The following is an 18,381-nucleotide window of genomic DNA, read 5'->3' as shown; positions in this document are numbered from 1 at the left end:
CTATGGGTGGCAAGATGAAAACGATTAAGCAAGGATTTCCCATCAAGGTCAAAGTGGAAGAGTTACGTGCTCATTGTTGACCTTAACGTATTTTTTTTTTACTTTATACAAAGGCTTATGACTGGTAGCGCAGAAAAAAAGGTGAAAATGTAGTTAATTTTGTATTTAAAACAACCCTATATTCAAAAATTATACATGATATATAAGTATAGGATTTTTAAAACACGTCCTGTCTGAAGCGAAGGAAGGCGATCGAAGGATTTAAAACCATCATGAGTTTGTTATCTGAACGCGTCCCAGTTAAATGACGTAACTCCTTAACTTTGAACCGTTCGCTTGCTCTAAATAAACTCCTGTTAAGCATCAGTCTCTTGATAATCAAATCCGAGCCGATTTTTACGGGGACAGAAGTGGCCTTGGTACGGTAACAGACCCTTAATTACCCAGCTGTTTTTAACTTGCATCGAACCTTAATGCAACTTTAGTACATATTGCCCTTGACCCATTTCAGAAGGACTTTACCATTCACTCGCATTCCAACCGCAGCTCAGGTGTTGTGATCAAGGTCTGGGAAGAAGGAGAAGTGGAAGGACGTGGGGCTTAGTACTTAGTGAAATATGTCTGACACACAACCAGAGACTAAGAGAGTCGGGCGTTGGTTTTTTGGAGGGTTTGCCAGCGCAGGGGCAGCATGCTGCACTCATCCCTTGGATCTCCTCAAGGTCGTGACTCAAACCAAAACATTGAGCATGATGTTTTCATTATAATCTGTTTTATAGATTAGCAATGTCATGGTTGTTTTAAATTGCCATTGTATTTTTTTCTGGTTAAATAATAATAGGTGCACCAGCCAGAAGTTGACTTTTGCTAAAAATACCGAATATTATTTTAATGTTCAACAGTAATAAAAGATTTTATTTAGATTAATGTCCATAATAGTTGAGTATATTTTTTTTTCAGTTTTATGCTAATTCTTGTAATATGTAATTGACTTTTGTTAGTTTAAAGGGATAATAACTCTTCGTTTCGACCAAAAGATGAATTTTCCTGGAGTAAACAACAATTTTCCCATACTTACCAATGGTTAATTAATGAGTCCATTTTTACATTCATAGTTAGTCCCTGGTTTTTTTCTAAAAAGTTTGGTTTTTTGTTAAAATCTCTTAAGAGTATAGCCATCAGTGGAGGTCACGTGGTCTAAAGACAAGCTCAGATATCTGAATAATAGCTATAACTGCCTTTTTTGTGGTAAAACAGAATATATTATATTTTTATGAGTTATTCACAATGTTTTTATTCTGAAATATAGATCTCATATGAAGAGTTATTATCCCTTTAACATAGCTTATAAAGGTTTGTTATGTTGACTACAGTATCATTTGAAAAAGTTTATGATATATGTGGATTTTGATTACCTCCAGCAAAAAGGCTGTTTTTGCCAATGTTGGTAATTTAAAGCCTAACCCAAAATGTATTAGATAGATTTTGATAAAATTTTAAGGATTGGTCAGAAATGAGTTAACTTGGAATCAGTTAGACTTTGGTGGTGATTCAATAATTGATTGATGAAATAAATTAATAATGATGAGAGTTGAACTGCAGCTCAGTGCTTTTGGACTGCCTTACAACTTCAGTGCCATATGATACATATAAAATTAATAGAGTGAATAGTGGATTTCTTATATGTTTGTTTTCTTTAAAAATTGACAGGTCCATCTTCAGACCCAACAGAAATCAGACATGGGCTTTGTAAAAATGGGCGTTAAGGTTGTGAAAAATGATGGAATTTTAGGTTTATACAATGGCCTATCTGCTTCCCTAGTTAGACAGGTAGGTATAGTTTCTGAATGATATTTTTGGTAGGTTCTTATTTTTTATTGATATTATCTTAAGAATATATCTAAGACACCACTAAAATGTAAAAATTACAGTGTTAACCCATTTTAGGTAACACCTTTCATAACCGCTTAAGTCACGTTTTTATGTATATTAAGTTGTTGATAATCAGAAGCATGTCACATTAGTCTTGAATATACTTAGGCAACTTGATGTTATTACCACTTTTTTAAATCTAAATATACCTCTGTCTGCTGTTTTACCAAAGTCAGAAATGGAACTGGATCAGAAGCGTGTCACATTAGTCTTGAATGTATTAAGTCAGGCCAACTTGATGCTATTACCATATGCTTTTTTATCTTAGTATACCTCAGTCTGCTGTTTTACCAAAGACGGAACTGAAGCTGGATCAGATGCTGCACATTTTATTGTTCGTGCAATAATTTGGGGACTTGTGTCAGGATGAATTTTTGAACAATAAAGCCGATCCATTTCATATTTTGATCTTCTGTTACACTGAGATTTATTTTAAAATTTCTTGTTCACAGCTGACATATTCCCTGACAAGATTTGCTATTTATGAAACTGCTAAAAAGAAGCTGACAGAGGATGGAAGGCAAATGCCATTTTATGAAAAAGTTCTTGTAGCAGCGGTGGCAGGTTCTACAGGAGGTGTTGTAGGTACACCTGGAGATATGGTGAATGTCAGGTGAGATTGGTTTAAAGTTAACAGGGACTTATTTAAATTTAAAAAACTACATTTTGATAAATTTTTGTACAATTTTTTTCATTTACAGAAAACAATTATATCTTTAATGATAGATTCTTATGTCAGTTTTTGAAAGTCATGCATTTAATGTGTAGGTATAAGGTGCAAGAAATGACAAAAATGTACAAAATAAAGACCGAATAATGAAAGTAGTTCACAACATTGAATGGACTGCATTTTTGCTTCCAACTTAAATTGTATTTTTATTTAACTGTAGAATGCAAAATGACATGAAACTTCCACCGGAACAGAGACGAGGGTAAGCAACACTACTAAATCAATATTTGATTGGAATAAAAGAAAAAGTTATAAGATTGGGCATACACATACTAATATTAGATAGCCTACAATTCTTTATATTTTCCTGATTTTAAAAGAATGGTGAAATTAAATTGTGGTTAAATTATATGATCTCATATTTAGCTACAAACATGCCTTAGATGGATTATGGAGAGTATACAGTGAAGAAGGTGGAAGACGATTATTTTCTGGTGCTACTATGGCTAGCTCAAGAGCTGTCTTTGTCACTGTTGGTCAGGCAAGTTCTCTCATGCTGCTCATTGACAAGTAAAATTGGGGTGAAATTGCTTTGCATACATCTACATTATAATATTTCGATTCTTTCTTTTGATAGATGATGGAATGATGTTAATATACATCCCAAAATATGAAGAAGCAAATTGAGTTATATTTGTAATATTTTCAGCTTTCATTCTATGACCAAATTAAGCAAATGGTTATGTCTACAGGGAAATTTGAAGATAACATGCGAACACATTTTCTCTGTAGTTTTATTGCTGTAAGTATTTAATATTTTGATAAATTGACATTTTTCTTGATATAACAGACTTTGTTGTTTAAAATTAATATATCTTTAATGAAAAAGAATGTGCTTGAACAAAAATTCAATTTGAGAGTCCAAACTATGCAGTTTAATAGCATGTACAGTGCAGTTAAGGTTTTTCTAAGACAATTTGATAAGGAAAAGGTGGCTATTACAGTCACCCCTTACTACCCGTTTCATTTCAAGGGGCTTATGCTAAATGAAAAAGGAAACAGATATGTATATAATGTCCTAAATAAGAAAAATATTATTCCCACTGGTGTCTGTACATGGAACCAAAAACCATTCAATAACGGGGACGCTCGCTTAAAAACGGAAGAAATTTTTGAGACTTGTTTTGGAACTTCTCGAGATACAACGTTACAATGGCTTCAGTTTAGAATAATACATAGGATACTCCCTTTGGGTGCTTATTTGAAAAAGATTGGCATTCAGGATAATGACATATGTGGCTTTTGTAAAAGAGACCGTGAAGATCTCCTTCATGTGTTTATACAGTGTAATAGTGTGCGTCCTCTTTGGAATAAGTTTCAAGACCATATACTCGAAAAAACTAATGTCAATTTGGATCTCGATGACTATAAAATCTTGTTTGGAATAAAATGCACAACGGAAAGTAAAATTTTTAATTTACTTATTATGTTTGGAAAACTATATATTTACAAGTGCCTGAAACAAAAAAAGACCCCAAGCTTTCAAGGTCTTTTGGGTTACATAAAATTTATGTATCATGTTGAAAAAAATATTGCTTTGCGTCATGGATCTTGCACATATGACAACTTTGTTAAACAATGGGCACAATGGTTACCACTTTTTGTTGAAGGGGAATAGCAGTAGCATCCCTTTCTTTATCTTTTGGGTTTAAGTTTTCTATTATATTTTATTTAATTTTGTTTTGTTAATCAGCAGGCACTTAGAGATGAAGTTACTATATTTGAGTGAAATGGACAGACAACTAATTAGTCTATTTTTGTAAACACAACTGTGTAATGCAAGGATAATATACATATTAGCAGTGACCAAGTATGAGTGTTGTGCGTACGTGGGTATGTGTGCGTGTATGAAAGGAACATATATATATATACTCTATTTGTGTTTATTTATTTACTTATTATTTTTTTTTTTTCCATAATAAAAAAAAATAAAAATAAAAAAAAAAAAAAAAAAAAAATTGATGATGGAACCTTTTTGCAATATCTTTGCCTGGTGTTCCAAAGTAATAACAGTTAACAGCATTTTCTTATGACCCTGTTATAATTGTCAAATATGTCATCCTATTGTTAATCATTATTTCATGATAGGGTACTATAGCAACATTATTGACCCAGCCATTGGATGTGATGAAAACAAGATTTATGAATGCTGCCCCAGGGCAATATAAGGTGAGCTTATCCGATTGTATGGTTTCTTTCAATAAGATGGAACCATCAAATTTTTGTCTTGGTCAGTTGTTTTATTCTCAACTTCAACAATGATCAGTTGATAAAAAGGGCTTTATTAAAATATATGTCATTTTCTTGAACCAAAGTTATTTTAAAGGCAAAATTTGGGTAATAAATGGCCCCTGGATTCTAAAGCTTTTTTCCTTTGTTAACAGAGGCTTTAGTTGCTGTATATGAATTTAGAATTTCACTTTTTTCAATCACTTTGTTTTTTAAAATAAATGTGAATAATACAGAAATATTAGGAGAGAGAGTGTGCAGGTGTGTCTGTTCATTGATGCATGTGTGGGATTTATAAATTAGATTTTGACCATTATGATATTGATATTGTTCTGTTTGTTCAACAATTTTCTGTTGTTTTCAGAATATTTTAGCTTGTTTCAAAGATATTGCAGCTGTTGGTCCATTAGGATTTTTCAAGGTATGTGTTGTGAATGTGTTATGTTCTGAAGATTCACAACAATGGAAACTTAAAGCAATATCCATATCTTTACCTCCATTATATGCCCTCTGCAAAAGATATTAAACTGTATGCACACAAATGATAATTCATCATAGAGATAGTTTACATAAACACTAAGGTTTACATGCATTATTTAAATTGTCATGATTTCTGAAATATAAGATCATTTGTGGTTGACTGGAACAGCTATTTATTCAGCTAATATGTGTAAAGTACACCCCAGAAATTTGTTTTTGCTGTTGCTCTTACTAGTGAAGTATAAAATCATTTAAGTGTAAGATGAGAAAATCAAAAATTAATTGATGTATGAAAAAGAAAAACAAAGTTAAGAATTGAAGTTAAAATAAGCAGCAGAGTAAAATCTCTTTTAATACCTCTCACTGCCTTTAGCTTTATAAAAGTTTATGAAAATACTTCTGTTTTACCAAAATCTTTTAGTTTTCTCAAGAAATAAATTGTCATCAGAGGAATTAAAAGGATCCAATTTTCTCAGAAATGTGTTATGTGTACTGTTGAAAATCAGTACATGTTGAGTGAAACACTAATCAAGTTATTGTGCCACAAATTTTTAAAAATTGTTAATATTAAACAGGAGCTATTAATTTACAACTTCTTAGGTTCAGTCCCTTTAGGTTTCATAACACTAATGCCATCTAGAAGTTTTTTCTTGCTATTTTTGGAAAAGACTTTCAGAATGTGCAGATGAAGCCATCCAAATCACATACTTTATATGGCATTTCAAAACCTGTGTTAACTTTTTTCAAATGTGGTACCCCCTGTGCATATTCTACTCAAGCTGCGATGAATAGTTATCATATATATAGTATATACGTATGTCACAGCCTAGTTGTACGAGGTGACAAAAAATATGTGCACATCTTCAGTACTGTTACAATACAAATCTTGCTTTAGTCATAGGATTGATTTTTGATTAAAAAAAGTGTTGTTTAATTACATGTGTATGTGTATATTTAGTTATTTGTATTGATGTTTTATTTTCTATTTTTTCAGGGTTTTGTGCCTGCCTGGGTGAGACTTGGACCACACACAATTTTCACGTTCATCTTTTTTGAACAGTTGCGGTTGCGTTTTGGCTATGATGAAGTCATCAAGGTAGATGAACACCTTCATTCACATTAGATGAACACCTTCACTCACATTAATAACACTCATATGATTCAATTATACTTAACCTTACAAATCAAATTCTCACATACTTTTTATGATACTTAATCATAAATGGAATGTTGTCCTCAGTGCAATTTTTGAATTTCTTTATATTTATTATTAAGTGAGAATTTGATTTTTGTACAAAATCTTAAGCTGCTTTTCTGATATTTTCTTTTATTATCTATAATCATTCTGTTCACTATGCCCTACTTTAACCTTCACCTAATAGATTAGGTTTTTCTTATTTTAACTTCCTTTCCTATAAAGTAATGTAACTTTTGATAACTACTGCTTTGAATCTTCAGACTAATGTGAATTTATTTTGATATTTTTTAATTTTTATTCTATTTTCTAGTTTCATTTATTTGTACTTATGCTTTTTCCTCTCTTGGACTAATCTGTCGCACAAATATTTTACAATTTACCAACTTTATGTGGCAACCAAGGTACACAAACCTTTTCTGTATTTAAAGGGGAATACAACTTTATGGGGACCTGTTACTGCTCATGTGCATAGGTGGCTTACATCAACAGAATCGAAACATTTTGGGAATTAAAGCGTATTATTCCATTGTTTATAAGCATACACCGTGCCTTTATCGTCCAACTGCCCGACTGTCAGCAAATTAGATAATACTATAGAAAATGTATGTTTGCAAATAAATGCTGAAATAAGCCTTACAGTATTTTATTTCAATTTTTTAATACAGTTAGTTTTCCTGGTTTCAGCTGTCTATGATATGCATAGCCACTTTTAAATAATCCTTTAAAAATAGTCCAAGCGCTACTAGGAAGATATGTTTTACATAATCAGAATGCACGAAAGTCCAGGATAATGTGTTCCATTTTTTGTATCGTTAGTGCTTTCTTTGTGAGGTAAACATGTCGTACCCGTGCAAAGGCATTACACACCGCATTATAATGTGTAGGCCAATGGCAGAGAGTTCAGGCAATGATGTCACCACAGGATAATTACCCCCCCCCCCCCTCCAAAAATTGGGCTTACGCTTACAGTGGGTAAAACGTGATGGGCAGATCTAGAGAGAAGAGGGGGGTCGGATTTTATTGAATTTAGGTCCCCAGAAAGTTGTTTTCCCCTTTAAGGTGACAAACTCACATACTCTATTTTGATACTTGTTATTTTCTCTATGCCTCAGTGTGACAGTGCAATGGCGAATCCAGGATGGAGGGGGGTGGGGGCACAAGATTTTAGAAAATTGCCATGCTTCACTCAGCAAATATAAAACAGTACATTTTTCTCATACTGCTGGATGGAGATGTTGTGTTTTGGAGAGGGTATGGGGTATCAATCCGCCATTGCAGTGTTTTCTTTGTTAGTATATTTTCTGTTTTACACCAGTGATAATTGGAGCTGTTACATTGGATTTCCTGATTTTCTTAATTAAAACTGCTGTCGAAAACATGCTGATATCTGCAGAGGCAAATCATATTAACCAGCTTGTTTTCCTCTTTTTACTCACTATCTAGAAAACCTGATTTTTATACCCACAGCAATTAATGATATTGGAATTTAAAAATAATATTTAAAAGAATTTGGTTTTCTTAATTGGAGAGTTATTGAATGTACAAATTAAAGGTCATGTTGCAATAAAAAACATTATTTTTTGTGATGCTGAAATGGGAAAATATGATGCCAAAGAAAAATAAGTGTTACACATTGTGCACAACAATTGTTTTAAGTACTTTTAGGTAAACTTTCGATTTTTCATTTAATTTTTTTGGGCATTATAAATTCAAACATCAAGAGTCATTTTGATTTTGATTTTTCACATGTTATTGTACCACCAGCGTTAGCGCTGGCGGTACACATGGTTTCGGTCCCGTCCGGATCGTTCCGCCGGCTCCGCCGGACGGCTACCGTTACCGCTTCTCCTCCTAGACGGTAAGGGCCCCCGTACCCATCTCATGGATTTAGGTCACCTATAATCTCAACTCGTTCCACGTAAAATTTGGGCTTTGTCGGTATTGGGGTCTGGGTGTGGCACTCATTACAATGCACCCTTGTCTAAAAATGGCAAAATTAAATGCTAATTATCTACCCTACGGAAGGAGTTATGGGAAAAATTTCTATAGACGGCTTTCCAAAAGTCATATGTGTAGATTTCAAATATACCCTTGGATTTGACCTTTGACCTTTACTTCAAGGTCAAATGGGCCAAAATTTTCAAAAAAATGAAATTTTTTACGAAAAAAATTTTTTTTGCCCTGTTATTCAGACACTACACAGACTTAACCAATAATATTATTGGAAAGTGTTACCCTTCAGGTCATCTTTCATCTCCATGAATTTGGAGTCAATCGGTGCATTTTCACAGGAGTAGCGGCCATAAGATACCGAAACTGAAAACTGTCTCTAATTCGGGAACCGTTAATGCTAGAGACCCATTCTTTTTTGCATTTTGTAGAGCATGTAAAGCCCAACACTGGAGGTGGTCTCGGTTTTTTTGTATTCCATACGGTTTTCGAGTTATGCTGTATCAAAAAGTACATATTGGTGGTAAAAGCAAAATGTGCAGTACGGTAATGGATAATAAATTTTGAACTCTGGAAAAATAAAATATAAGGCTTGGCAAAGCAGACAACTTGTGTTCAAAAATGACATTATTTCATCAAATTTGAACTTCTGAAACTTCAGAGCACCTCCTATTTCAAGAATTTTGACCAAAATAACATTTTCTTTATTTTAATTAATTTTTTCTGTACGAAATTTAAGGCACATTATGGTAACTCCAAAATTATAACATTTAGTCCCTTATATCTCCAAAACTGGCAGAGATAGGTCCATAGTTACTATTGAAGTTGAATAGGAAGTCATATACTGGCTATCTTTCTGTGACCTTGAAATTGACCTTTGACCTACTTTTCACCATGAACTGAACTTTGCAAATTTTGCTTCCCTTTTATCTCCAAAACTGGCTGAGATAGGTCCGTAGTTACTATTGAACATGAATAGAAAGTCATATACTGGCAATCTAAATGTGACCTTGAAATTGACCTTTGACCTACTTTTCACCATGAATTGAACTTTGCAAATTTTGCTTTCCTTTTATCTCCAAAACTGGCAGAGATAGGTCCGTAGTTACTATTGAACTTGAATAGGAAGTCATATACTGGCAATCTATATGTGACCTTAAAATTGACCTTTGACCTACTTTTCACCATGAATTGAACTTTGCAAATTTTGCTTTCCTTTTATCTCCAAAACTGGCAGAGATAGGTCCGTAGTTACTATTGAACTTGAATAGGAAGTCATATACTGGCAATCTATATGTGACCTTAAAATTGACCTTTGACCTACTTTTCACCATGAACTGAACTTTGCAAATTTTGCTTCCCTTTTATCTCCAAAACTGGCAGAGATAGGTCCATAGTTACTATTGAACTTGAATAGGAAGTCATATACTGGCAATCTATATGTGACCTTAAAGTTGACCTTTGACCTACTTTTCACCATGAACTGAACTTTGCAAATTTTGCTTCCCTTTTATCTCCAAAACTGGCAGAGATAGGTCCATAGTTACTATTGAACTTGAATAGGAAGTCATATACTGGCAATCTAAATGTGATCTTAAAATTGACCTTTGACCTACTTTTCACCATGAACTGAACTTTGCAAATTTTGCTTTCCTTTTATCTCCAAAACTGGCAGAGATAGGTCCGTAGTTACTATTGAACTTGAATAGAAAGTCATATACTGGCAATCTAAATGTGACCTTGAAATTTACCTTTGACCTACTTTTCACCATGAACTGAACTTTGCAAATTTTGCTTTCCTTTTATCTCCAAAACTGGCAGAGATAGGTCCGTAGTTACTATTGAACTTGAATAGGAAGTCATATACTGGCAATCTATATGTGACCTTAAAATTGACCTTTGACCTACTTTTCACCATGAACTGAACTTTGCAAATTTTGCTTCCCTTTTATCTCCAAAACTGGCAGAGATAGGTCCATAGTTACTATTGAACTTGAATAGGAAGTCATATACTGGCAATCTATATGTGACCTTAAAATTGACCTTTGACCTACTTTTCACCATGAATTGAACTTTGCAAATTTTGCTTTCCTTTTATCTCCAAAACTGGCAGAGATAGGTCCGTAGTTACTATTGAACTTGAATAGGAAGTCATATACTGGCAATCTATATGTGACCTTTAAATTGGCCTTTGACCTACTTTTCACCATGAATTGAACTTTGCAAATTTTGCTTTCCTTTTATCTCCAAAACTGGCAGAGATAGGTCCGTAGTTACTATTGAACTTGAATAGGAAGTCATATACTGGCAATCTATATGTGACCTTAAAATTGACCTTTGACCTACTTTTCACCATGAACTGAACTTTGCAAATTTTGCTTCCCTTTTATCTCCAAAACTGGCAGAGATAGGTCCATAGTTACTATTGAACTTGAATAGGAAGTCATATACTGGCAATCTATATGTGACCTTAAAGTTGACCTTTGACCTACTTTTCACCATGAACTGAACTTTGCAAATTTTGCTTCCCTTTTATCTCCAAAACTGGCAGAGATAGGTCCATAGTTACTATTGAACTTGAATAGGAAGTCATATACTGGCAATCTAAATGTGACCTTAAAATTGACCTTTGACCTACTTTACACCATGAACTGAATTTTGCAAATTTTGCTTTTCTTTTATCTCCAAAACTGGCTGAGATAGGTCCGTAGTTACTATTGAACTTGAATAGAAAGTCATATACTGGCAATCTAAATGTGACCTTGAAATTGACCTTTGACCTACTTTTCACCATGAACTGAACTTTGCAAATTTTGCTTCCCTTTTATCTCCAAAACTGGCAGAGATAGGTCCATAGTTACTATTGAACTTGAATAGGAAGTCATATACTGGCAATCTAAATGTGACCTTAAAATTGACCTTTGACCTACTTTTCACCATGAACTGAACTTTGCAAATTTTGCTTTCCTTTTGTCTCCAAAACTGGCAGAGATAGGTCCATAGTTACTCTTGAACTTGAATAGGAAGTCATATACTGGCAATTTACTGTGACCTTGAAATTGACCCTTGACCTATCTTACGAAGAACTTAAATTTGATTGTACCATATATATTTTTTGCAAAAGTTTAAAAATTCTTGTTGATTGCATTTTTACAGCTTGTCAAGCACAAAACTGGTGGCTGTGTCCCTTATTTTGTGTATGTGGGGGTCTATACGAATGCGCTTGCTCCAGCTGGTGGTACAATATTCGGAGGCGGTATCGCCTCTCTGATCCTCTAGTTTGAATTAGGTTACACTGTATTTCACAACCGCATAAAAGATTGTTAAAGTTTTTTTCAGTCACACCACTAGTGAATTATTTTTCATTTCAGAAGTAACTGGTTAATGAAGATTGCATGAAGAGTGATAATTTTATGGTGAACAAAAGGTTTTTATCAAAACTAAAGGCGCTTTTAACTTCTGCAGACACATTTCACAAAAGTTGGTCTGTGCTTTAAGACCAAAAATTTTAGTTTGCTTTAGACCTGGATACTTATTTGTTGCCCACATCATTGAGAATGTTGGACTTGTTTCACAAAATGCATGAGGTGCAGAATGTTATACAGTGCCAGTAGTTATATTTTAGAGAACAACTACACATCCTGCAGTAGACTCAAATTTTATGTCTTTAAGTGTAGACCAGCTCTCGGATCATATTCTTTTGTGAAATGAGTCCACGAGGTGTTTAAACTTATTTTAAGATCAACACTTCATATTTGCATTCCTTCATTTTTTATTTTAGTATTTTATGTACAGACCTACTTGTGTCTGTACATACAGCCATCACCAGTGTCTGTGTTGTTAAGGGTAGATTCATACAGGTTTCTTTTATCAGGTAAACTTGGATATAGATTCAGTGTTTTGCTTCAAACTTTGTGGGGCCATCTGCATGACAAAAATACAGGTCAAGTTTGACAATGGGTCTTATCAGACTTTTTTTTTTTCAAGTTCTGTTTTTTGCTTTTGTTCAGTCTTAGTACTCATAATAATTGCTGGTGTTTATACACCATTGTGTCACAACTTCACAACATGCATATTGATATAGCACAAAACAGAAAACTTTATTGGCTATCTAAAGTTTTGATGAAGGTACAGGTCTGTACATGAAGCTGCTTTAGCTGCCTATTTTTTTTGTTCTCTAACATAAAATATTTATGGATTTTTAATCATTACTTTACTGTTAAACTAGATTGCTCACTTGACAGTTATTTTAATGCTTAAAAGAAGGCAGTCTTGTGTTGGAAAGAAATTAATTTTAGTTTTGATAAAGTGTTTCCTTGCTTCATTAGAACTTTTTTAGAATGTAGCCAAATCAGTCAATATGATTTTATTTGAGAGATGTCAGTGCCATTGTCTCTGATGAGAGAACCTTTGATGATGATATGTAACGCAGCTATTACTGTAACTAAGATCCAACAAAAATGGTTTTCTAGGACAGTGCCATTTAAATGATAGTTTCTGGTATCAGGTGAAATCCATTGTAAACCTCTATATAGTTTTTACAATAATTGTTTTATGTTAGATATACAAATGGGTGATGGACATAGTTTTATGCCATTTTATATGCGCATTTGTATTAATAAATTATTATAATATTTTAATGTAATAAAGCATATTACCAGTGCAAGATCTGGAAAATCAACAGGTAGTATGCCTGACATCAGTTTGCTAACAGTAATTATAATGATATAATGACACTGCCAGGAGAGGGTTACAATATCCATGCATGTTGCTTAGGTTTTTACTTAATATTTAATAGTTTTATCTTCTTTGTATTTAATCGTATCATGGCTGACAAAATAAATATTTATTCAGAAATGATGATATTAGTTACTAGTATATTCATTTATTTTATTTATTTATATATACATTTTTGTAAAATATTAGATTGGCTGCTCTAGTACATTCAATAAGACTTTCTGTGAACCAATCCTTTCATCTTTAGTTGTCTGTAAATATAGAACACAGCTGATATTTCAACCAACCATAACAATACAATCAATTACAGCAAGCAATATAATACAAAAAACCTTTATTGTGCAACAATAAAGAAATTTAACAACATTAACAGGCATATTAAATGCTACTTATTAGCTTGAAATTGTCTGCTATTAATATTAACAAATGTTTGTTTTGTTTGAATGTGGATTAAAAATGAATATTTGAATTCCTTTGTCCATGCTTGGGCATTTTTTTTTCATCTCAGTTGTAGTTCAACAGGTGCAGTGACATAATAAAACATACGGTTATCCACCAGTTCTTGCTGCTGTATAAAAATCCTAAAAGAGAAACCAAATGTAGAAAAAATACATTACTCAACTTAAGCTTAATGGTAAAATGTAGATTCAGACAAGGAGTTCTAACAGACTGTTGGAACTCCATAATTCAGATTAATTTTTGTCCGAAATTAAATGTACAACACCACTGACCATATTGATACTAGCTTAGAGCTCCTTAATATCATACCACTGATTTTCACAATAAAAGATCAAATTTACTTCACAAAATATAGTGCAGTCTTGAATGCAATAGACAAGTTTGAATTCACCACCTGCTGTACTATCAACTACATGTACCACTGGTGCCACATAGGGTGTGCTAGCCAAAGCATTTTCTAAGGCCTTCAGCTGCTCTGTTGTAAACTGTGCTTGTTGCAATTCTGTCACAGCAGAAGCCTGAAGTGGACTTAGTGCTGCTATAAAAGTTGGAGAAAGACCCTGAAATGAAGAGAGTACCTTATATTGTATGTAAATGTAACCCACAGCCTGGTATATTTTTTATGCTAAATGATAACGTTAATACATGCTTAAATAATTTCTTTTTCTATGAGAGTACCATGGTACATATCATATTATAGTACATTTTTAAACGCACCATTACAGGGATGCTAGTCTTCCGGTTTTTACCGGAATTCCGGTTTTTTGCGTCCAGTTATAAAATTTTCTGGTACTATATTTTGTTCCGGAATTCTCGTTTTTAACGTGGTCGCGGACTGGACGAACGATGCGTCAGAGGAACGTCGCATTTCAACCATTGCGACAGAGCTGCGTTTCAACACAATATCTAGTCACAACCGTAGCACGTGATTAATTTATGGCGCTTGATTGGTTGGAAATGTAGGCTTTAATGTCGGCACCCATGTGGAAAGTTTTGACACCGCGTGCGCGGAATTTTGAACTAAACCAAACTAAATGGATTTCGCGGAGAGGGGAACAGACGATATTAGAAACATCGACATTACTGTCAAAAATAGATTTAGTTGGAGTTGGCTGGAGGAAAAGGACAATAATGACGATTTTTTTTCTACCTATGTTCGGAAGCGAAAGTCCCCCGGAGAAGCTTGGTGTGTATGGTGCAACGACGTGATCCGGTACGGAAGCAGTGGTAAAAAAGCTCTGAAAAACCATGCTAAAACAACTAAGCATGCCAAAGCACGTAGTTGTCTTTACACATTTTTGTTGCTTGGGCATTACCACGAAAGCCATTACCAATCTTTGAAAATGATAAATGAAAGGGATTAACATTTAGTGACTATCATTATCATGCTGGTGATTATCAAGCTTACGTGAGGGATCATTACTGTCTACTATGGGTGGTAGGTGTTTATGTACTGATGGCACTTCCATCTTGTCAATGTCAAGATTATCCTTGGAAACAACTGTTGAAAATTACCATGAAGTTGTGATGACATATATTGAAATATATTTATTAAATAAAATTTGAAATATAGTAATTGTTTCATAATCAATTTGTACCCCCCCCCCCCCCCCCCCCCCCCCCCCCCCCCCCGTCTTTGCCAAAAAAAAGTTCAGGTTTTCTTTCCGGACCCCACTAGCATCCCTGACCATTATCAATCTATTACGAACATTACATTCTTACCTTTAGTTCCTCAGAAGGAACAAATGCAATGCCATGTGGTTGCATTCCCTCAACTGCACTTATATCAGTTATTGCCTGAAAGTCCTCATGTACTAACCCAGCCAAGACGATGCCAATATCACTGAATACTGAGGCATCCCAAACATGTATGGAACCATAAGCTGCTGCTCCTGTTGCGACAGATTTTAATGTGCGGAGCTTGGAAACTGGGCACATCTTAAGATTCCCTACTAGAGCACTAACAGATCTGAAAATATATTGCAGAATATATTAAATGTTCCTAGTCAAGTTTAAACAATCCTCTGGTTGTGTAAGGATCAATCAAGAGGAAAATCAACTGAAGATAAATATTTCTGAATGCTTTTTTATCCTTATCAGTGTGAACAGTTTAACAGGTCATCATTGCTTGTAATTTCAAAGAGTATCATGAAGTGAAACTTATGTAAACATAATAAATATGTAAGTTGCACCTCAAGCTCAATGGAAACACAACGATGGAAAAAATTAAGCACTTACGTGAAAACACTTCCACTTATTTGGTTTAACTCATCATCAGTAAAACCACACAATATATGGCCCAAGACTGCCACAGAAGATTCTGTCAAACTTCCAGCACCATGAGTTGCCTTGTATCTTTCTGCTAGCTTTGTCAACTGTAAAGATATTTTAGTCCAAGTTCAGTTTCCTGCCCAGAGCCCATACTGTTTAAATTAATAAATAAACAAAATCTAAATACATGTATTTTTGCCTTAAAATGCCGTTTTTTAGACATCAACTTTACATATATGTAATTGTAGAGTAGTGTAACTAAAAACATAGCTAATATTTTTCTCCAAGATTTTGTAATTTGACATTTAATTGTACCATCATGCCCAAAATAATTACTCACTTGCTCATCTGACCAAGTAGCCTGCCCTCCCAAAGTGGCCACTGTGTCATCAAGAGTAAGGTTTAAACATTGAATATGGGACCCACTGAGACCAACTGCTATACTGCCAAGAAGTCCTACATCAGCTGAACTCATAGTACACGGTTGACCCCATAACTGAAATAGGTTAATTAGAAATACATACACTGTTTTAATAAATTGAATTTTAAGAAATTGGTGCTGGAAGTTCAATAATATTTTAAAAATTGTTAAATATATTAAAACATAGTGAATACAAAGCAGTTAACTAGTCCAAAGTTAATTAACTGGAGCAAACATTTCAAGTAATTACATATATAGCCTTTTCTAATTTCATATATTTGTTCAGTCAGTAAGATAATATTAAAACCATCAAATCAAAATTAATAGCAATAAATTTAAATTAAATAAATACAAAAATGACAAATAAATATATATTCTACCCATTTCCCTCAGCCAAAAGAATCATTATATTTAGCTAAAGCCACGAACAACGCCCAACTTTGGGGAAAATTCAAAAAGTTTCAGTTAATTAGAGCCATATATCATACAGACCTGTATAGCTTTTTGTAACAGAACTTCAGTTTGCTCTGTACTCCATCCCTGAACTTGTCCTAAGTTCAATATACAATCACCAAAAGCACTGTCGTCTATGTTAGCTTCCAACTCCTGTGCAGTAGCTTGGACAATGGTACTTCCCATAGTCATAATATCTGCACAACTCCATGGCACTGATGATCGCTTATCTACAAATTTAAAATAAATGAATAAATATAATAATTATTAATTAAAATTAATTAAGTTTACAAAGTATTTGTGAACAAAAATAAGAAATTATACATTATAAAAATCAGTCACACTAAACATTAAAGTACCCCCTGTATTAAATATTAAAATATATCCAAAATGAAACCAAAATATGACATATTGTCATATTACTGTACCATGTACCTATGTCATCTCTTCCCCTCTTTGACACCTGAACAGTGCTTTTCACTGCATTGAAAACAGCACTGTCTACCATTCTTTTTCGAATTTCCCTGTCAGTTTTGTCAATGTCATCCAAACTAAAGTGACAAATCCTGTTGGTTTCTTGTAAATAGCTATCTGTGGGGGAGATGGAGTTTATAATGGAGTCTCGTGAATCAACTATTACATCCTGAAATGAAAAAATAAATGTACATATTAGTACTCATCCAAAATGGCAGGAGTCACAAAATGGTGCAAAATTTATCCTAATATCTTATATACCATGTGTTTTGTTACGTACCTTTTATGCATGTTACCCGAATGACCATATACTTACATCAGAGATGCTCCCAAAGTCTGTCTCTGATAGGGTGGTTGACAAATCTCCCAGTCTCAGCATTGTATTGCTGTCCCACCCTGAAGGAGGACTGCAATTCAAAGCAAACAATGCATTAATTATTATTTTGAAAAAAAAAAAAAAATTAAAACATTTCAAAATCTATCAGCAGGAATGAAAATGGCATTTTTATAATTTTACTGAAGGAAAAGTGCAGAATAGTCTCATAAGCAACACTCTTTCTCTTGGATTCAAATATTTACCCAAACATTGAATTGTCTGTTAATATTGAACCAAGTTGTGTATTAAAATCTTTTTTTCTACAGCTTCCATGTAGTATCTCAATTCTACTGGCTAATGCTGTTTTATTCACTCTGCTCTGAAGTTCGCTGGCACTGAGTTCAGCAATTAAATTCCCAAGGACATCTAGATCTTCCTCTTGAAGGGTTCCAGTTTCTTTCCCCTGAAAATCGATTATAATTGATCATTTTGGAAATGTAGAAATTTCCAAACAAACCTGATTACTATTAAAAATATAAATAAAATGAAAAAGGAAACTTTACAGCATGCAAATATGCCACTAAAAAGGTGATTGTGTACATGTACAATCAAAATCAGAAACAGACAAATAATATACATCATTAGTTTGGACATCATTCCAGCTCATGTCTAAAACATACACTTATTATTTTTGTAACAAGGAAACCTACACAGCTTAGCATATTTTCCAA

At 33.7% G+C, this 18,381-nt stretch overlaps 2 protein-coding genes across 3 annotated transcripts in view; one reads left to right on the top strand and one right to left on the bottom strand.

The window, feature by feature from the left end:
* Window position 1: 1 nt before the first annotated feature.
* Window positions 2-13,379, top strand: LOC106168350 (mitochondrial dicarboxylate carrier). 2 transcript variants are annotated; one of them, XM_013547380.2, is made up of 11 exons: window positions 2-141; window positions 512-722; window positions 1,711-1,830; window positions 2,385-2,545; window positions 2,823-2,864; window positions 3,029-3,143; window positions 3,312-3,404; window positions 4,751-4,831; window positions 5,256-5,312; window positions 6,366-6,467; window positions 11,891-13,379. In XM_013547380.2, exons 2-11 carry the CDS (start codon window positions 618-620, stop codon window positions 11,894-11,896), a joined length of 882 nt encoding a protein of 293 aa, XP_013402834.1. In that variant the 5' UTR covers window positions 2-141; window positions 512-617; the 3' UTR covers window positions 11,897-13,379. The 2 variants fall into 2 exon arrangements, with proteins under 2 accessions (XP_013402834.1, XP_013402835.1); XM_013547381.2 differs by lacking the exon at window positions 2-141 and adding an exon at window positions 281-419.
* The window catches only part of LOC106168348 (uncharacterized), an 18,916-nt gene continuing 12,837 nt past the window's right edge, over window positions 12,303-18,381 (bottom strand). The window contains exons 20-28 of the mRNA XM_087005264.1: window positions 17,914-18,113; window positions 17,651-17,741; window positions 17,296-17,503; window positions 16,900-17,090; window positions 16,327-16,482; window positions 15,954-16,090; window positions 15,438-15,684; window positions 14,110-14,275; window positions 12,303-13,837 (exon numbers count right to left, since the gene is read on the bottom strand). Of these exons, the coding sequence (XP_086861390.1) occupies window positions 13,761-13,837; window positions 14,110-14,275; window positions 15,438-15,684; window positions 15,954-16,090; window positions 16,327-16,482; window positions 16,900-17,090; window positions 17,296-17,503; window positions 17,651-17,741; window positions 17,914-18,113 (1,473 nt within the window). The 3' untranslated portion in view covers window positions 12,303-13,760. The remainder of the gene's footprint in view (window positions 13,838-14,109; window positions 14,276-15,437; window positions 15,685-15,953; window positions 16,091-16,326; window positions 16,483-16,899; window positions 17,091-17,295; window positions 17,504-17,650; window positions 17,742-17,913; window positions 18,114-18,381) is intronic.

The sequence above is a fragment of the Lingula anatina genome, chromosome 2 (assembly GCF_051362555.1).
Source record: "Lingula anatina isolate TDL-2025a chromosome 2, LinAna3.0, whole genome shotgun sequence".
NCBI classification, from domain to species: domain Eukaryota; kingdom Metazoa; phylum Brachiopoda; class Lingulata; order Lingulida; family Lingulidae; genus Lingula; species Lingula anatina.
The sequence above is the reverse complement of the archived record's forward strand: the minus strand, read 5'-3'. Positions and strand labels throughout refer to the sequence as shown.